This window comes from Spermophilus citellus (genome assembly GCF_964194105.1).
Source record: "Spermophilus citellus genome assembly, chromosome: 6".
Lineage (NCBI taxonomy): Eukaryota > Metazoa > Chordata > Mammalia > Rodentia > Sciuridae > Spermophilus > Spermophilus citellus.
In genome coordinates, this window is record NC_138187.1 from 160,440,296 (window position 1) to 160,461,877 (window position 21,582).

The 21,582-nt window shown below is 37.3% G+C and overlaps 1 protein-coding gene across 10 annotated transcripts in view; it reads right to left on the bottom strand.

The window, feature by feature from the left end:
* PRRC2C (proline rich coiled-coil 2C) overlaps window positions 1–21,582 on the bottom strand; it is a 78,715-nt gene that overhangs the window by 18,387 nt on the left and 38,746 nt on the right. For 9 of the 10 annotated variants that reach the window (XM_081299390.1, XM_081299387.1, XM_081299389.1 and 6 more), the window contains exons 12-23: window positions 20,482–21,103; window positions 18,124–18,293; window positions 17,113–17,362; window positions 15,915–16,125; window positions 12,203–14,452; window positions 10,130–10,338; window positions 6,897–7,051; window positions 5,033–5,855; window positions 4,567–4,652; window positions 2,280–2,468; window positions 1,887–2,138; window positions 656–748 (exon numbers count right to left, since the gene is read on the bottom strand). In XM_081299390.1, coding sequence (XP_081155516.1) covers window positions 656–748; window positions 1,887–2,138; window positions 2,280–2,468; window positions 4,567–4,652; window positions 5,033–5,855; window positions 6,897–7,051; window positions 10,130–10,338; window positions 12,203–14,452; window positions 15,915–16,125; window positions 17,113–17,362; window positions 18,124–18,293; window positions 20,482–21,103 — 5,310 coding nt within the window. The remainder of the gene's footprint in view (window positions 1–655; window positions 749–1,886; window positions 2,139–2,279; window positions 2,469–4,566; window positions 4,653–5,032; window positions 5,856–6,896; window positions 7,052–10,129; window positions 10,339–12,202; window positions 14,453–15,914; window positions 16,126–17,112; window positions 17,363–18,123; window positions 18,294–20,481; window positions 21,104–21,582) is intronic. The other variant, XM_081299391.1, reaches the window with a different exon arrangement.

Here is a 21,582-nt window from a genome sequence, read left to right on the forward strand (position 1 = left end):
GTTAAGTAATCCCTATTGTAGCTCATTTTTCTAAAATTCCATAAACTTGATGCTACAGAGAAAAACAGACAAAGGGGGAAAATATCAGAAGACAAAAATCAAGAATTTTACATTCAAAATGATTATGGGTGTCCACCAGTGCACCTGGCTCTAACTCCATCTTGAATTATAACATCACTGTTCTGGGAAACCAGAGCTTGATTCACAATATAACCTAACATCATTTAATATTAGAACATTCAAAGAATTTCCTGAAATATCTGCTTATACTTTATTCTTCAACCTTGACAAAAGGAATGTTGGCAAGGTAGACTGATGTGCAGATACAGTTTTTTTAATTAAAAAAGAAATATTTAATTCTTTGAAAACACCTTAGTTCTAGTCTTTTATCTTAAATAAGGTTTCAATGAATGGTAAAAAGGCTCCATTTATGAACAAAATCACCAACCAAATAAAAGGCCAATGTTGCAGAATAATGCTGTAAGAGATGAGAACAAAAATTCTTACTAAAATCAGGTTAATAGGATTAGTACTTATGAAATCAATCCTAAGCACTACAAGCCTTGGATTTAAATGGAAAGCTGATGACTTTCAAATTTACTATCAACTCCCTGATGAGTGTTAAAACTTGCCACATCTTATATTGATTACTTACATTATTAACCAAAGTATCCTCCATCTTTGCATTGTTAGTAGCCACAGTGTTAGGCAGAGAGGAAGAAGGTGTAGTATAGTCTGTTACAGACTCCTGTGGAGGAGTAATAGAAAAAGTCATGTTGTAAACTAATTAAAGAGTTACTTCCTAATGATAGCCTAACAGTTTTAAAGTTGTTTCAGAAGAAGCAGGAAGGGAGAACAGATCTTAAGACTCAACTCACTAAAATCTTAATTCACTGAGTAACTGCAAGATAATACAACATGGACCCATAAAAGTAAGATTTCAACTGTTGATGAACTCCTGTACATATCTAAAAATGCACTTCACAGTTTTAGGAGGTGGTCAACAGTACCAAATATTTATTTCTGTAGGCAATGAAAAGAAAGTTTTATGTGTTTACCATACTCAATTTACAGCTTACTATTAACTACTAGTTTGTATATTCTCTTCAAAATAAAAGGCCAGATAAGTGAATATGAAAGTATTAGTTCTCACAATAAATTTTAGGATACATTCCTTGTTTAATGTCACAAATCTCTGCTCTTAATATGGTAGACCTGGATCACTGGTGGAGTTTTTACTTATATGAATTCAGCAGTATGAGTCCTTGTTGACTCACTGCAGATACCAAAATCTGTGTATCTTAAGATTCTCGCATACAGAATGTAATAGTATTTGCATGTAACCTATACATACTCTCTGGCGTACCTTAAAAATCAATCTCTAGATTACTTATAATACCTAATACAAAGTACATTGCTGTCTATAGTTGTTGCTTCAACTGTGAAAGAAAACTGACTACACTACGGTACTCCACAAGTTTGCCAATTTTCTAACTTTAGAATCTCACCAGTAGGTAAGATAAGATTCCAGGATAACTCTATTAGCAGAATTATTTTTGAAAAGCTTACAAACCCAAGGAAAGGTATTCCAATGCTGTGTAGATTTTTCATTCTAAATTACTCAAACAGTTCAGAATTTAGAGTCAATTTGCACAAAAAGCAATATAATTTACTCTAAAAGATTTCCTTAACATCAAATATATACCATGAAATAAAGTCTCCTCTGTAGAAAAAAAGTATAGAATTATAAACCTCAGCCCCCCCCCCCCAAAAAAAAGTTCAATACCCAGCACTACAAAAGAAAACAAGAGTACTGTGCCCCTGGTTCTTGGTTTTAGACAGGGTTTGTACATGGACCAAGTGGGCAACCACTGCAGGCTGCTTACCTTTGCATTAGTGCCATATTCTGCAGATGATACTGAGATCATTGTTCCTATTTCTGCAGACATTTCTGAGACTGCTTTGGGTTCCTTTACGGTGACAGGATCTGTGCTTCGGACAGTTGCAGGACTTGGCTTCTCTTGTCCTTCTGGCTCCACCTGTTGGGCATCTTTTACTTTTCTATTTTTTAATGAACGTTCTTTTCCAATGGGACCAGGTTTATGTTCTTTGTTTTCCACTGGACTCAAATCTGGAAGCTAAAGTCAATGGTTACGACAAAACTATATGACAATGAAAGACATCCACTGAAAAACTAAATTCAACTTTAAAGCTGTTGCTCTCTATAAATGTCAGTGGTGTTTTTTTAAAACGATGCCAGGATTATGAATTATATTTACCTTTTGGGCTTTGATGGGTCCTGCCCGTGGCTGTTTCTGCCGTTGTTCTTTAGGTTCAGGTATTTTGTCCGTAGATTTTTCCGAAAGTACAGGAACAACTTCATTTTCATTCCCATTTGAAGCTGGAGCACCAAACTGAATTGTATCAATTCCCATTTCAACGCCACTCTCTTGACCATTCTTTGTTCCCTATTTTGAGTATTTAAAACTTGTTATCAAATCAAACAAGAATTCAGATTTGACTGAATAATTTATGTATTATCACATTTTTAAAAAGTACACTAGGAGATTTAAAACAACAGATAATATGAAAACTAGGAAGACACTTAAGTTTAAGATGTTAAAGCTATGATCATGGGCAAATTAAAGCCTCAAATGGTCTCATCATTTGAAACAAATGTAAAAGTAAAAAACACGGACACTCTAAAACAGATGAATGAACAAATGAGAGAGAAAGTAAGTAATACCAGTGTCACTCACTTCTTGGAAAGTCTACTTTGCAAAAAAAAAAAAAAATATATATATATATATATATTTGTTCCAGAGATTGAACTCAGGGGCACTTGACCCTATTTTGTATTTTAGAGACAGGGTCTCAACTGAGTTGCTTAGTGCCTTGCTTTTGCTGAAGCTGGATTTGAACTTCTGACCCTCTTGCCTCAGCCTCCGGAACCACTGGGACTACAGGCATGCGCCACCATGCCTGGTTGAAAATAAAATCTTAAAAATAACGTCAAAGGGCTGAGGTTGTGGTTCAGAGATGGAGTGTGCGCCTAGCATGTGTGGAGCACTAGGTTTAACCCTCTGCACCACATAAAAATAAAAAAAGATATTGTGCCCACTTATAATTAAAAAATAGATATTTAAAAAAAAATGTTGAAGTATTGTGTGACTGGTAAAGTGGCATACACCCAAGAAGAGATCAATTAAGCACCTGGAAAGCTAATATACTGGAACACATTTTTTTTGGGGGGGGAGGCGGTGCTAAGCAGGTTAACTGGCATTCTAAAAAGTAAAAATAAAGAAAAACCTAAAAAGTGCTGTAAGGGACATTCAGAAACCAAAATAGGGTGAATGAATTAGCCATCTAGAAAGGCAGACAAAGAAAGTGACCCATAAAAAGTCAACTTCTAGTGTACAGGTCAAGGACAAAATAGGACAGTGAGGCTGAGGCACAGCAACTTTTGGAAGGAATAGAGGACAATGGACAAGTAGGGGGCTGGATAGCACGGGACTTGGTTAACAATAACTTAGTTTATTCATAGAAAAAGAAACAAAAACCAAATGAAATTAGGGACAAAAGTTCAACTATAGCAACTACTTTAGAGGCTGAGGTGGGAAAATTGAAAGTTTGAGGCAGCCTCTGTAACATGGTGAGTCCCCATTTCACAACAAATACACAAATATTCTGATCTAAGTATATTGTCACCATATTTCTTTGGAAATTCCTTAGGTACTTTCCCCAATATGCTTTTATCCTTAGCACATATCACCATGAAGCATACTGTATCTGATCTTGAGCACAACAAAAAAGGAAAAAACTATGTCATTTATTTTGATTGTCCCTTACACTACAATGAAAACCCTAAAAGGAGAGTGTCTTTGGTCCCAGTTTTGAAAGTTTACAATTAGAACAGCAAAATGGCAAGTGCGTAAATGAATATTAGTTCATTTAATGAATGCAACAGCAATGGGAGCACTGGTATATGCCTGTAATCCCAGTGATTTGTGAGCTGAGGCAGAAGGATTGCATGTTCAGCCTCAGCAATTTAGCAAGACCCTGTTTCAAAAAATAAAATAAAAAGGTCAAGGAATGCAGCTCAGTGGTTAAGAACACCTGGGTTCAATCCCTGGTATCAAAACAAACCCAAACCCAAAAAAGTCATTTTCCAATAATGTTCATGCTTGATAAATTATGGCTGAAACAATAACTTGTAAGCTACAAACATGGTACAAAATCCAGAAAACAGTAATTGCACTTATATGTTTTGTCACACAAAGTCTTTTTTTGAGACTAGAATGAAAACAAATGCTTAATCTTTATATGTCTAGGAGTGAGACGGAGCTTATAAATGTAGAAGTCTGGTAGCATTAAACATCACTTTGGAATTTATTAGAAACATACTCAGGTCTCAACTCAGACCTAAAGGACCAGAAACTATAGACACGGACTCAGCAATCTGTTTTAATAGGTTTCTTGGTGATTCTTAGGCATACTAAATATTTGAATAATAATTTTAAAAAACTGTCACACTAACTCTACCAACACCAATAAGCCTATACCTACCTCTGATGAAGTAGCTGATCCAAATGATGTTAAGGGCTTATTCCATGCACTGACTGCAGGTGGCTGTGGCGGACTAATGGGACCCACTAAAAAGAAGACAAGGGAATGTCATCATTAAAATGCATAAGTTAATAATTTCTAGTCCATTAAACTTTCTCATAATGATAAACAGACAATAAAACAATGACTTCTCATGTCACACATTCTTACCCACCCCCCCCAAATCCCCCTCAAAGTTGTGTTTTTTTAACCAACACAAACTTATGTCCATAAGTTACACTATAGTTGTTAATCATACTTATTTTAGAAATAAGGACTTTTAAGAAAAAAAGCTAAGAACTACTATTACTGCTTTCTACTATGAAGAGTGAGATCAGAAAAAACTTAATTTTATAAATAAAATGAAAAACCAACTTCTGTATTCCTGTGCCATACCACACCCCTCATGTCTCTGTTGCCGACTTACATTTCTTAGAGATGTCATTCAGTACAGCTGGGGAGGACACCTTGTTATCCCATAATTCAGCTGTAAGAGTGCCATGTGACTGTGGAGTCTGGATGGATTTTCCTGTGGCTATGTAATCTGGGCCATTAGGTGTCTGAGCTGAAGGTAGCCTAATTGAAGGCGGTGGCTGTTTTGAAGGCTGTGTTGAAGTCTGTAGTGGATTCTGCACTGGTTTGTGGGTCTGTGCCTGAGTCTGGGCTGAAGCAGCAGGGGCTGGAGCTGGGCTTGGAGTTGTAGCTGAGGCTGGGACAAGTGGGACTGGGGCTGCTGGGGATGAGACTGAGGCAGTTGACGTGGAGACAGCTGGTACAGTTGGGGCTGTGACAGCTGGGGCTGGAGCTGGAACTGAAGCTGGTGCTAGGGCTGAAGCAAGGATGGGAATTGAAGCAGAGGCCAGAATGGGGACAGACGCTGGGGCTGACACTGAGGCAAGGATGGGGGCTGAAGTGGGGGCTGAGGTTGAAGTGGAAGAAGCAGCAGCTGTGACTGCAGTGGAAGTGGAGGCTGGAACTGGGGCTGAAACTGGGGTCAGAACTGGAGCTGAAGCTGAGGCCAGAACTGGAGCTGGGGTGGAGACAGGAACTAGAGCTGTGGGTGATGCGAGAACTAGAGTTGCAGTTGAGGCTGGAACTGGAACTGTGGATGGTATTAGAACTGGAGCTGAGGTCGAGGTTGGAGCTGAGGCTGTCTGCTGGGTCCCTGTAGCCTGTTTTTTGGCAAACCTTGGAGGAAGCTTAGAAGTTTGACTTCTTCCTTTATCATTTGCATTCTTTTTGTTCCAGACCTTTAAAAAAATGATGGGAATTGTTTTGTTAAAACACAGCTGAAAGTAATAGTTCGCATATATACTGTGTGTATACTGTCTTTTTTTTTAATGGTACTGGGAATTGAACCCAGGGGTGCTTCACCACTGAGTTGTATTCCAATCCCTTTTTTGAGACAGGGTTTTGCTAAACTGCTGAGGCGGCTGAAATTGGATCCTCCCCTATCATCCTCCTCAGTCACTTGGATTATTGGTGTGCACCATAGTGCCCTGCTCATGCATTCAATTTCTAACAAAATAAACTACTGATAACTTAGGTCTTTTACTTTACACCAAAGAGGTACTCACAGAGCAAGCATGTCAAGGCTACTAATGAGATTTTAAATTATAAAAAGCCATGAAAATACACAGAAAAAAAGCCAAACTTCATACACTTTTGATACATAGGTCCACAATTTTTTTTTTCCATAGTTCTGAAATTAAGCCTATTTGGCAGCAAAACCTGACCTGAGCTGATGAAAGGCTACTTACCTACTTCATTCAACTAGTGTGTTTGTCACAAAAACATTGATTTTGGGAGTGTGGTTGGCCACAGAGGGCACACACACTACTTTGCCTTCAATCAACAAGAATAAATGACTACTGAAAATATCTGGCTCCAAGGGCTATTGGTTCAATTAAACTCAATAATTTAAATTGTTTCATCCTATGCATTTAAATAAACTAATTTAGTTATAATAGGAATTTTTCTAGGCCAAGAGTCTATAGTTTGTTGGATCAAGGCATTTGTGTTCAATAGATTTCCATGACCACTTAAAACTATCATGAAGGAAATCACATGACTAATGCTAACATATAAAATACACTGTTGAATTTAAGTAAAGATGGTATACAATGATTATATTGTAAAATTTACCTAAATTCTGGTTAAGAGAGTTGAAAGTTGTAACGATGAAATCACTCAACACTTAGAATTGACTTTACCAGTAGATAGAAACTTTGATTTGCTAACATACTTTAGACAATAATTTAAACAGTGAGAAACTGAAGGGAGTTTTCAACCTGCATGACTTGTTCTTCCTTCTTCCGGCGTTCCTCGTCCTGTAAACGTTTTTGTTGTTTTTTGGACACCACTTCAGTAAAACCATCATCATTCAAATTTGACTGGGGGTCTTCAACTACTGTTACTTCAGGATGATCATCAATTATAACAACACCTGTAGTTGTGAAAAGAGATGTAATGAAAACAAAGGGCAGGGCAGTAGAGAAAGAAAAAAGAAAAAGCTAGAGATTTGGCTTTTTTAATTTACAGGATAATCTATTCCCCATCCTAGTATATGGCCCTTCATTAGTAAAATTTGAAAAGATTTTATAAGAAAGGTTAAATATAAAAATCCTCAAACTGCACTCTTTGAATGACATGCATTTTTGTTCTCTGTAAGCCATATAAACACTAATGACTTAAAAAAAAATCATGATTATCCTATGACTTAACAACTCCTACCTCTCGACCTCAGGTGTGCAGTTTTTAAAAAAATAACAGTAGTTTACCTCATTTGCATTTCCCCACTCTTTAAAAGGTGGTTATTGCTATTACTTTCCTTTTTCAAAGGATGAAGGAAGCTCTGAACACCTAGCTGATCTATTATCTATTGAAGGTAAGGTGACTGGCATAGCTGGTCTTTGGACTCTTAATGCCCCTATTTCACAGATACCTTATCTATAATATGTGGTTGTTAAAACAAATGAAATTGACATGAATGTTCCATGTGAACATAAGGCAGCAGAAATGTACATACAAACATCAAAATCACCTAGTTGATGATCTCATGTATTTTCAACTTATTGTCCAAGTAACCATTATTTAGGCCATTAAAAATTTTTTTTTAAAGAGTACAAGAAATCTAAATCTATTAAATGGCATTTCAAATAAAATTCAATTAGTTCAGATGATGTGATTCACAGGCAATCCACAGATAATTCTTTCAAGAGACCAAAACTGGCATTTATGTAAAGAAAATGAAAAAGGAATACTGAGACTGGTTTTTACTCTTTAGAAAATGATTGTCACTGTTTTTCTGATAAGAACTTGATTTTGAAAGAAAAGAACCCAACTCATTTGAATTATCCAAGACATTTTTACTTAAGAAATTTATAAATGTAAAAATGGAGCATGTGGGGACATAGCTCAGTTGGCAGACTGCTTACTTCATACACACATGGCCCTGGATTCAATCCCCAGCACCACACACACACACACACACACACACACAAAAAAAAAAAAAAAAAAAGGAAAAAAAGAGCATGGGCTCATTTCTATGAAAGGTTTTTGTCAATTGTTTTAAAGGATGTCAGTGCAAGCAAGATGAGGAGGCCTCATGATTCTAAATTCACCTCACTTTTCACATACAGTGGTCCTGTCCTCACAAACCTACAGTTTTACTCTCCAGGTTTTCAGTTACCTACAGTCCACAAATATTAAATGGAAAAGTCAAGAGTATGCTGCTCTGAAGAGTGTGATGGAATCTTGTGCCATCCTGTCTGGGCATAAATCATTCCTTTGTCCAGTACACCCATGCTATCTGCCCATTAGTCAGTCACTTGGTAGCCTGTTACTAATTTATACATTAAATTTTATCTACAATTTCAGACATCTACAGGGGGTGTTGGAACATATCCCCAGTGGTAAGGGAGATGACTATAAATTACAGTGTGTATGAGAAAGAAGCCTCTCCTCACAGCTATACCATAACTTACTATTTTAACTTTCTTGAGTAGAAGCTTCTTTAGACCTTCTGAAAAGTTATTTTGGCCTTTATGTACATTTGCGCATACTTTCTGATATTTTCAATAGTTGTTCTTGTCTGGTTCTTTGCAACACTTTAAGCTATTCAATCAGTGCCAATCTAAAGATGTCTTAACATTTAAATATAATTTTAATAAATTAAGCACTATTAAGATGGCTGTCCTGTGCATTATAGGATGTTTAGCAGTATCTCTGGCCTCTACTCATTAGATTTCAGTAGTGCTCCACCCCAGGTGGGAAAACTAAAAATTCCTCTAGAGCTGGGTGTGGTGGCACATATCTGAATTAAACCAGTTCAGGAGGCTAAAGCAGGAGGATTTCAAATTCAAAGGCAATTTTGTGAGACCCCTTTCTCAAAATTAAAAAAACAACAACATAGAGTAGTAGTGATGTAGCTCAGTGATAAAGCACCCTTGGATTCAATTCCCAGTACTGCAAACAAAACAAAAACCCTCACAACTCCAGAGACTGACAAATATCCCCTGAGGTGCAAAATCATTCATGTTGAGAATCATTACTCTAAATGATCTAACTAGAAATCCTTAAACATAAAATGAAGATCAGTTTACTTTTCCATACAGATTCTAAAATGGTAATCTAGAACCATAGTTCTCAAACTTTACCATGCACTGGAACAATCTGAAAAAATGACTGCTATCACCTACTCTCAGATTTCTGATTTAGTAGGTTTAAGGTAGACAAGAATCTGCATTTCCCATAAATTTCCAGATGATGCTGATGGTCTGGGGAGTATATGTTAATACTCACTGGTCTAGAAATAAGGTCCAAGACCTGAGCCCCAACTGGGATTTTATACAGATAAATAACCCCGACTTAGATGAATAATGGTACCTAACCTAACTTTCCCATTACAACTACCTAGTTTTAACCTAGTAAATCTCCCAGTTTTTTATATTCAGCTTTAGTTTCATCTGAATGAATGGCAAACAGTGCATTTTCACATTTTAAATCATTCTACTCAAAGAGTCCTTATTAAGGTCCTCATCCTAATTCTTTTGCTATGTCATCCCCCACACTGGCCACTCACCACTTCACAGCTCTACTAAAGCATTTCTCCACAGAAACGCCATCATTGTAGTATTACTTATTCCTGACTTCTCCGGTCTGAAAACAACTTTGCCAAGGTTATTACTCATTAACATTTTTCCCTTTTATTTGTTTATTAAAGAAATAGAACTTGCACACATCTAAGCAAGCTTAACACTTTGTAACTGTTTGGCAAGCTGAGGTGTTATTAACCAACTGTCTCCTTTATTAGGAACAAGAGTAAAACCATGATGGATTATCTTTAACAAAATCTGTACCAAGCATTTAAGGTTAGGCTAAAAGTTGGTGTTATTTTATTTTAAATCAGTATTTCACAATCAGCCTCTTATCTCTACCATAAATGTTTCTTTCCTTCTCTGATGACTTCTTTATAGCATTGACTTAAATGTAACACACAAAATGAAACAAGTCCAGAACATACTTGCATAATTGTTGAGATCAAACTGTGACAGAGCATCTACTTTCTCTTTGGGCTTCTTAGGACCTGGTTTTGCATCCTCTCGTTTTTTCCCAGCAGAATCCTTGGAATTCTTTTGTCCTGTACCATTAGGTGCTCCCTCCTGGTGGTGTGCAGAGCCTCCACTGACAGAGTCAACACCAGCTATGCCTGCTGACTGATCATCAAATGGCCTACAAAAATAATCTGAAATATTACTACCTTCATAACCCCCAACAAAAGAAAAATAATCTTATTGACAGTTTATCAAGTTTAAGATACAACAGCACTGGGATAGAAGACTCATTTAAATCCAATCCAATAAGTCTTCATGACTTTTGAGTGGGCAATTCACCCAAACTGAGCCTCCCAATCAAGGCAGACTAAAGTTTTCCCCCAGCAATTAATTCTAGAATTCTAATTATCCCCAGAAGGCTTTTACTGTGCTCATGCCTATCCTAGTATAAATGAGCTACTTAGCAAGCATTATTTACAGCAGAAAATTCCTGTTATTTAGATCAAAGTATTCACAACAGATTCTCTTCCAATGTGGGAGTCTCATAAAAGTGAAAGTTTAAGGAGTAGTCTATGTTTACACAATGCACGATATACATATAAATTTTAATCAGATTTATACATCAATGTAAACATATTAAAGAAAATCTTTAACATGGAAATAGTTCACTTCACAAGCCAAATGTATTATTAGTTTGGCTTTCTTAACAATGTACAGGTTTTTTTTTTTTAATTTCCAAGAGAAAATAAAACAATAGAAAATGGTCTTATTAATTCAATTTCATAATAGCCTGAAGTATTACTCAAAATAGGACTCTAGTAAAACATTTGTTTTACCTATAATCAGTTATTGCTATTTCTGCAGGTTCAAAGTTGTTGCTTCTACAAGGCACAAAAATCAAATCAAGATTTCCCCTGAATCATATTACTTGAAATACTTCAGTTGCGGAATTATTTGGTTCAGCATTTTTTTTTATTCTGACCTCTTGGCCTTAAAAAGGTATATTCACATTATGAGTTAAGCAGGCACTCAGGAAACAAAACTGGCTACATAATTTCCCTGGAATCTTTTCTAAATGATCTGGAAAGCAAAAGCATTTCCCCTGATGAGAATAGTAACCTGAAATGTTAAGTGTGAAAATAAGGAATTCAGATTAATGCAATATTGCCAAATAAATTCTTATCAACTCAGGCTCCAATTCTGGAAACTTGGTCTAACAAAGGGGAACATCATAATAATGGCTGATTACAACACAATGTTATGTTAAGTGCATTATAAATATTATCTCAGTAATTATCACACATTGAACACAATTACTTTTTCTCCATTTTACTGGTGAGGAAGCCACTATGAAGTACAGAGCCTTGGTTTGAACTCAGGCATTCTGAACCTTAATTGCTACTTTATAATGCTGACACTAAAATCAACACTAATATATTTACTTAAAGGACTGTTTCAACGGCATTTATGTTATAGGTGGCCTTGGTGGTTGGGCAGTGATTTGTTTTCTGGGTATCTCTCTGACTGGATCAACTAAATTCAAATAGTTCTGCAAATTCAGAGGGGAATATAATTATCCTTAAGTTTCAATATGATTCTTGAGAAACTGGTGTATGGTGACAAGAGTATATAGTTACATAATTTAAGTCTCAGAGGACACCTGTGCAGCACCAGTTTTGCAAGTATAAACTAATAAAGGAGGCTACTCATCAGCACTAAGATGACTTAACATATTTGTTAAAACTATAAAATGTATTTCTATGACATTCAAGACCTGTACATATGACCTCACGAAAAAAAAAAATGACTTAACAAATGAAGATGCTGCATATGTCCTTCCCTGGGTGTATAATTTTCTAAAGCTACACATTCCTAAGAGGACTTAGCATGTGATGCCTTCTAAGAGGCATTACCCTGTTCCTCAAGCTCCATTACGGAGAGTACAATGTCTTCATCTTCTATTCTAGACTGGCTCCTTACATCATTCAACCAAGTATTCTACTGTTAGCTTCTCTTAGTCATATCTATACCAAAGTACTCACCCTCTCTTTCCACTTTTTGATGGTGGGCCACTTCTTCTTTCATTCCTCGGACCTGAGAAATTCCTTCCTGATTTGGGTGGGCCACTGTTGCCACGTCTATTCTGGCGATCCACGCCAGGCCTCTGACTGGAGAAGCTTCTTTTTGCTATCTCCCTCTTTGGAGGCAAGGTATTCTCACCAGTCTTTACAACTGCTTGTGCATTCAAGTCAGCATTTTTTTTTTCATCCCTCTCCCGCCTCTCATTGAAATCACTGCTTTCAGAAGCTGTTTCCCACTCTTCATTTGCCTGATCTGAAGAGTTCTGGTTAGATAAATCTGGTGTCTTATTCCCAGGAATATCCCCAGCAGTACTGGCTGGTTCTTGGGCCAGATTATTAATGGTGCCATTTGTGGGCACTGGCACCTCATTTGTTTTTGAAGCAGCCTCCCTCTCTCTTAGCCTTCTAAACCGAGGCGGCTTATCTTGCCTTGGTGGTCGGGTAGGACGCTGCCTCCGGGGCCGCTCTCTGGCTGGGTCAAATTTCCGTTCAAATTTTGGAGGCCGTTTATCTGCTGGTATAGGAATGAACTGCTCGTGTCTTCTTGGTGGCTCTCCATCTTCTGGTTTAGGAGCTTCTGTCTGCCTTGGGTTCCACTGATTGTCCCGATAAGCCGGTCTTCGTAAGGTAGAAGGACGCGATGGACGGCCTCCAGGATCCCTTCCACCTCGCCTAAAGGTCCCTCCTCTGCCTCGTCTTGTAGGCTCTCCTTTAGGAAGGAAGCCTGGTTTCAACTTATCATCATCCCTAACATAAGGCTTTTCAAGTGGCCGGTTATCTATTCGGACATGGTTTTCAGGCTTGAAAGAAGACTGGGGCTTTATGGGTTTTTTGTTTTCAGACCGTTCCTCTCTCTTGGGAAGTTTGCCTTTGCTTAAACTATCCTTGTCACTTGCACTTTCATGAACTTCACTGTCTGTGTCAGTCTCTGAACCCCGCTGTCGTCTTCTTTTGGGGACAACTTCAAAGTCAGAACTCTCACTTCTTGTCTCACTTTCTTCTCGTTGTCTCGGAGGGCCTGAAGGCACGTGTTCTGTTCGTGGCTTGTTGTCTCTATATTGAGGATAATCACGAGTGTGACCTCTTCCACCCCTGCCACGCCCCCCATAAGAGCCTCTGTAACTTCGACCCCTGGAGTAATATTCACCTCTGCCTCGGCCTCTGTATCCTTGATCTGGAAACCAGTCTCTATCTCTAGCTTCTTTCCAGTATGTCCTGGGGGGTAAAGTTGACTCTTTTTTAACTGCTGGTCTTGAATCTGGTCGAGGTCTCTCTATACCAACATCTTTGCTGATGACTTTCTCAGACTGTTTTTCTTCTTTGACTGTTGGTGCTGCAACAGTTTGCTGGTTTACAATTTTAACTGCAGGCTCCACCTGAACACTACTTACAGTTTCCACAGGCTTCTCAGTATCTTGAGGTGGCTTGTGAGTCACAGCTGAAGTTTCTGTGGAAGGAAGTTTCTCTGGTTCTGGCTGCACTGGTGGTGGAACTGACTGGGTCTGAATTGGTGCAGGAGATGGTGGTGGGGGAGGAAGAAGGTCTTTCTTTTCCGTCTTTTCAGGTTTTACAACTTTCTCAATGACCTTTTCGACCTTTTCTCCTTCTTTCTCTTTCCTTTGTTCCCGTTCCTCTTTCATATCTCTAAGTACAGGTTTTTTAATGGGACCTGATCTTCTCACAGGTCTGTCATTACCATCTTCCCTTCTGTTGGAGCTTGGTCTTGGGCCCCAACGAGTTTCTGATTTGGATTTATAAACCTTTTCAGGTTTGGGTCCTTCCGAAGAACGTAGAAAGCCATCTTTTCTTAGTTTCTCCTCTGGCCTTTCTGCTAGATCTTTCGAATCAATGCATCTACTTGTTACTTTAGGAATGCTCCCAGATGGCTCATTTCTTTGCTCTTCTGATTTTTGAGCATGATTAGATCCATGGGAAACACTTCTTTTCCGGGAAGGCTGACTTTCTAGAGCTGAAATTCGCTCTTCTGGAGGAACGGACAAGGTCTTTGGATCAGGTCCTTCAAAACAAGCAGACTGATTATTTTTATCAGCATGGTGAGGTCTAATGTCTTCCACAGATCTGCTTAAAAACTTCTGTACATCTGTCACACTTGATTCTGTGACAAAGTCTGCTTCTGGATGAGTTTCCAACTGACTGCGTTCTACAGGATAAGCAGTGGTAATTTGTTCCTGCTCCAATGCATTTTCAGGCCTATAATGATAAAAGTTCAAAGGCGTAACCAACAAAGCAATCTTTCCCACATGTACATGGCATGGCAAAAATAACCCAATTTAAAAATACCAACTATGGACCTGAATCATAAGAAAATCTCCAAAAGATCAGTGCAGGCTGGAGTTGTGGCTCTGTTGTAGAGTGCTTGCCTGGCATGTGTGAGGCCCTGGGTTTAATCCTCAGCACCACATATAAATAAACTGAACAATCCATTAAAAAAAAAAAAAAAAAAATCAATGTATCCATATCTGAATGGATTAAAAATGTAGTACAGACATATAGTGGAATGTTATTCATAAATAAAAAGGGAAATACAGCCATACACTACAACATGGATAAATCTTTGAGCCATTCGGAAAAATACCACAATTCTGCTTATAGGAGGTATCTAAAGAAATCAGATTCATCAAGTCAGAAAGCAGAATGGTGGCTCCCAGGGGCTGAAGGTAGTGGAGAAATGGGAAAAAATGGATGCTTCAATATTAAAGTTTCAGTTACACAAAATGAAGTAGTACTGAGGCTCTGCTGCAGAAGATTGTGCTTACAGGTAACAATATCGTGGGCCTACTACCCACTACTGGGAATTGAACCCAGGACTTCACATATGCTAGGCAAGTGCTCTATCATTGAGCTACAAGTACCCTTTTAAAATAATGACATAGCATCCTGCTAAGGTGCCCAGGCTGAACTCTAATTTCAAATCTTTGGGCCTCAGCTTCCTGAGTAGCTGGAATTAGAGAGGCACGTGCCGCTACACCTGGCTAGTACTATACTGTACACTTAAAAATTTTAAGTAGCTGGATCTAATGTCATGTGGGGCTTTTAAAAACTATAATAAAAACTAAGGAAAACAAATGTTTAGACAATGTTGGTGTCAATTGCATCAAGATTAATAATTTCTACTTAGAATGAAAGAACAGAGTGAGTCCACAGGTTTCAATTATAATTAGAAACCATTATCATAAAAATATGCCCCATAAAACAGTGGAAGTTCTAACTATATTGTTAAGATTGTTAGAGGCCCCACCAATTGCCTGCCCCTTTAAAGAATCCTCACAAATTAGTATTTCTCCTTAGCTTGGTCTTAGAAATTTTCCAAGATACTGATAAGCAAATGTCTACAATTTCTCACTAGAAGAATTACTTTAATACTTTAGCCAGATGACATAAGCATGGTAGATACCTTTAAATTTCTCTACACCTGTCAATAAAGATTTGCTAATTTTAATATGTAATGTTTAAGTTTCAGCATCGAATTAAGTTTCCAGAACAAGTTTTAAAAAATGCCATTCTCCATGCAGAGATGCCATTAAAAAGAAATTGTGTCCAAAAATGAAATGAAGCATGCTATAAAAGGAAATATTTATGATCCTCAAGACACCGAACAGTTTTCTATCATGTCACTCCATTTGGTCTATTAATAATTTTAACAATTTATTACCTAATACCCTCAGATTCTTCAGCTGCCTTGGGAGTAGCTGCCTGCTGATGCTCTGCGTGAGGATAGGGATCAGACCCCCACATCACACGAGGCTCGGGAAGGGAAATAGCATGATCTCTTGCAGATCGAGCTATGTGCTCGAATGACTCAGAACTGTTTGGTGACCCTTCCATCTGGTCTCTTCTCATTAATGGTTTAGGGGGAATCATTCCTGTAACAAAGGTTTAGAAAAAGATAAAATTTCAATTAGAGAAGTGCAAGAAACAAAATCAAAATAGACTACTAATTATCGTTTGGCATTCTCTACACTTATATATTTTTCTAAAAAATTAGAAATAATTACTGTAATAATTGAATTACAGAAATATTACTGTAATTAAAAAAATTGAAGGAAACTGTATAAAAGCTGTTATGTAAATGATATTTCATTATTGTTGTTGAAACAGATTTCATTAAAAATGAAGGGAGCAAAACCCCCAACAGCAGCATATTTTAAAGCAAAAGAGTATTATACCTATAAAAAACAGGCATCGAACACTGATTCAAAGCATATTAACACAAAAATCATGAGAATCACTCCAACAGTGACAAATTTCTGAGAAAAACATTTCCTATAGCAACTTCCATTAACCTACTTTAATATATTGCTGCTTAAACTTTAATATCAAGATGAGGTCCTGGTTATTTTATCATCCCCAAATTTTCCACAATACATTCTGATAATGGATTATCTGGACTTATTATAATGGGTTGCAGAAAAGACTGCCAATTTATTTGGTTTTTGGTAAATCTATAAGTAAATTCAAGTGTTAGGGTGGCAAATTATGCAGAAAATTAAAATGCTGGTTTATGTATCCTACAGACAAAATTCAAATGTTGAAGTACTTGAAAGAATACAAACAACATAACGGATAAATATAGATATTAATAGGAGTAAATACGTTCCATCTCCAAAAATTTAAATGATATTCACAAAAGAGGAAAAAACCTGCTATTTTGGTCTTGATACAAGTGCCTGGTATTTAGCTACTCTGTGCTGAAAGAAAGCTACAATTTCATGATTACAATGTAGAGTGTCGAATAAGTACTAGGATACAACTCTCAAGGAATAAAGACTAAAATAAAAAGGGGGGTGGGGGAACACACCAAAACAACGTCAGCTCTGGAAAATTGCAAGTGAGCCATAAGAAAATGTTACCAGGATGAATGGGTGGAATTTCCATAGTAGGTCTTCCTGACATCATTCGAGGATCCATGTAGGACTGCATCATGAGCCACCGTGGATCAAAACCCATAGAAGCCAAATGTTGAGGGTGAGGCTGCATGGGCTGGTAAAGAGGCCTGTGTGGTGGAGGAGGGACAGTACTGCTAGACGGTTGTGAAGGAACAGTTTGTGCAAGTACACCTTGTTGCTGCTGCTGCTGCCATTGCTGTTGTTTCATCTGTTCCTGAAAAATCAAGGTCCCACAGGTTGAGGCTGTGGCTCCACATGATAAATGCTATAGTCAACTCTATCAGAAAATAAGGCTTGCTTTTTAATCTTTGAGGGAAGAAACATTTAACCATGTGAGTTGGCAAGAAAAAAAAACAAATGATTTTGCACTACACTTGACTTAAGCAACTAATCATTCACTCATTCTACTGTATAATCCATTTCTTGGAAATGGAAGACAGCATCTGCAAACGAGGCCAAGTATATAATGGAACAACACAGGTCAAGGTCAAACTCTCATCAATAAACCCTCATTAAGAAGAAATAGGGGCTGGGTACTGTAGCTCAGTGGTCGTGCAGTTGCTGTACACCTGTGAGGCACTGGGTTTGATTCACAGCACCAAATACAAATATAAAGGTACTGTGTCCATCTACAACTCAAAATTAAAAAAAAAAAATAAAATAAAAAAAGAAAGAAAGAAAGAAAAAACAAATTTTGCTAGGCATGGTAGTACACACCTATAATCCCAGCAAACTGTGAAGTAGAGGCAGGAGGATCACAAGTTTTAACTAGGCCTGGGAAACTTGGAGAGACTGTCTTTAAAAAAAAAAGTAGATGGATGGGCTTGAGGATGTAGCTCAGTGGTAGAGTGTCACTGAATTCCATCCCCTTTTTTTGTGCTGTAAGTATTTTAAGCTTTATGTCAAATTAATTTCTCAGTCCACTGAACAAAAATCTTTGATCACATAAACATAATGAAATGGTTTTACCCTTACCTGCTGCCGCTGGAATCGTGGTGGTAATGATTTCTGAAATTGCTTGAAATAGCCAGATAATACAGCAGGTCGAGGTTGAGATCCTGATTCTGGTTCTGCTTCATGGAGCACTTGTGTGGTCTCCTTTTCACTGCGATTGCTGTCTTGTCTAGTGAAAACTGGCTCCTCCTCTGCCCAAAAAGAAAGTCAAAGATGTTTTTAAGCACAACTTCCATAACGTAATAAAATTATTAGATTTGAGATTATAAAATGAAATTATTAGATTTGAGACTGTAAAATTTAAAGGGGGAAAGAAAACTTCTTCAATACTGCAAAACACTGTTTCATATTTTAATAGTATAAAACCATACCATAAACAAGGTAACAGATTGTCTAAAACCTTAGATTTCCATAAAGCTGGGTTCTGTTTTTCTTTTTTTGGGGGTACTGAGAAATGAACCCAGAAGCACTATACCACAGTTACATCCCCAGCCTATTTTATTTATTAAGTCAAGGTCTCAATAAGTTGCTGACGTTGGCCTCGAACTTGAGATCCTAATGCCTGGGCCACCCAAGTTCTGAGGATTACAGGTGTGTGCCACCACACCTGGCTGGAAGCTTAGGAGAGATCACAGACTCAAATGCTTCATCACACAAAAATCTCTATTTGATTCTGTGATAAAATTCTATTCCCCTATTTTCATTGTACTTCAATACAACACTTAATGCGCCTACTCACTAGGACCTGTATAAGAAACAAATGGCCTATACATACATGAAAAGAAATTAGTTTATTTACTTATAAGACCAAGTGACTATTATCTATATAAAGAAAACCACTAGAGTTTAAATATGAGGACATTCAAACATATATCATTCTGCAAATAAAAGGTGTCTGTCAAGTGTGTTATACTAAAGGGAGAGTCACCCGCATACACAAAAAGTTTTCATCACAAGGAAAATCAGTCATGTTCATTCTTGATTATGATATCTGTCAAAATTATAAAATGGTGTTTGTTAAAAAATTCTCAGATGAATAAAAATAAATTTTAAAAGGAAATTTAGTTTACTAATGTAAAAGCATGCTATAAAGAATCACAAAACACATTTCTTGTCTGTACTACATTAAACATTGAGAGTGTTGTGAAAGAAAAAATAAAGTTTTAGAGAAGAGTCACATAGGCAAGTTACTTATTAAATGGGTACCTCTTACTGATAAAACCTAGCTAAAAATAAAGTACCAAAAATACAGATTATTAGAAAGAAAGTGAGTGATGTATATACATAAATAAATGTTAAATTAACTAACCAGAGTCAACATGTATTCAGTGGCAGCACTAGAACTAAAACATGTATTTCCTTGTTTCTAATTTACATTTTTATTAGTCAGATTTCCTAAGGTTATCTCTTAGTATTTGATTGCACTTGATAGATATTAGCATATGACAATACTATTCAATTCTGATTCGAGAAAACTTATTTTGCATTTTTTGGTGTTGTGAGCAATCTTAAGTGCTTTTGATATGTAATAGAAGACTAGTATCAATAATACAGTCTCAAAACAGAAAAAATAATCAATGTGGCCTTATCTCTCTAAGACAGAGAGAGAGAGAGAGAGAGAGAAAATTCTTTTCAGTTTTCTGTTTTGTGTTTTCAGTGCTAGGGATGGAACCCAGGGCCTTTTGCATGCTAGGCAAGAACTCTACCACTAAGCTACAGGTTCTCCCCTTCTTAGTCTTTTGATATGTCAAAACAAAAACAAACAAAAAACCTTATTAGTTATAAGAAACAGTGTCTACCAGAAAAGAAAGAAAATTTGTGGTTTTAAAAACTTATAGTTGTTCCACATCAGAATACCTAATGAAATAAAACTATTTCTATCTGAATTTGAGCTGTTCATTAGAAATAAACTTTACTACAAATTAGCCAAGGTTTTACACTATATTTGAATTAACTAGTCTATAGACCAGTTTAGAAAAGAATCACTACAGTCATGTAATTATGACAATACAACATTCCCATTAAGGTCTACTACAGTTTAGCTTCAAAAGTATAAATGTAAATGAGCAAATGACATTTTGTTCAGATAAATGTCTTGGAGAAAAACTGGGGGGGGGGATCAGTGTATATGGTTATGAAGCCAATAAATATCTGCAGACACAATAGAACTGAGGTTTGTGTAGTAACTTTAAGAAACACTTTGAGATGAAAACATATTCTGTCCTGCAAATGCTATCATATTCTGTCCTGCAAATGCTATCATAAAACAATCACTTTTATTTTGATTTTTTTTTACATTAAAAACACATGAGTACCCACCTTGTATAACTACTAGGAAACTTGGTCAAGTTTATAGAAGAAGGGATAAGCCTCTCATACCTTTATAACAGCTGTTTTCACTTTCTTGTTTTTCTGCCACAGGCTCTAAAACAGGTTCCATGGGTTCTGTTTTTTCCTCCACTTTCTCCCTTTCTTTCTTTGACTCACATTCTCTTTCCTGTTCTTTTATCTTTTGTAGTTCTTTTTCCTTTTCCCTCTGTCGTTCTAATTCTTTCTCTTTTTCCTGCTTTCTTTCCTTCTCCATTTCTCTCTGTTTCTCCAGCTCCTTCTCCAGCTCTTTCTCCTTCTCCTGCTGCCTCTCCTTTTCTTTATCCTTTTCCTTCGCCCGCTCTTGTTCTTGTTCTTTTTCAAGTTCTTTCTCCCGCTCCCGTTCTTTCTCTCTCTCTCTTTCCCTGATTTCCTCTGGAGATGGCTGTTTCTCCACAATGCCAAGCTTCTCATCCAGGCGTTTCAACTTCTCCGCACAGGCTGCCTTCCGCTGTTCTTCCATTCTTCGCTCTTCCTCTTCACGCCGCTTACGCGCTCTTTCTACTGCTGCAGAGATTTCAGACTGTTGTCTTCGCCTTTGCTTCCATATTTCATCCTCATCAGGGACTTGCTGCTTGGGGGGGAAAGGGCTTGGTCTTCCAGGAACTGCCTGTCGATCTGGAGGTGGAGGATGCTGAAACATTATCAGAGTGTGAGAACTCTATTTCTGACCAACACTGGGCACCAGAGGGATGGGGAAGTAGGGGGGAATACCCCATGAAAATAACAGGAAAAAAAGACATTAATCTTTATAACTTGCTCAATTAAGACAAGAATAATTAAATAGGCCATTCAATATTGGTGGTATACCTCTTTATTGTGCCAGACATTACTGCTTACTTGGTATTTGAGTGAAATTAAAAGCACAACACTGAATCTCAATATCTAAATGTAGGGAAAAAAAGAATTTAGAGTGAGTCCTTTAGCAGCACCTGTCAGAGAAGAAATGCCAAAGTTCCAAAATATCCAAAATGGCGCGTTTGAAACATGTTAAGATTAAAGGACAACAGAAAGAACCAAAGGGCCAAATAACAAAATAAAGACGACAAATAGTGTAGAGGGAGACAGTGCAGCCAATGACACCCAAAAGGAGAAGAAATTCCGAGAATCAGC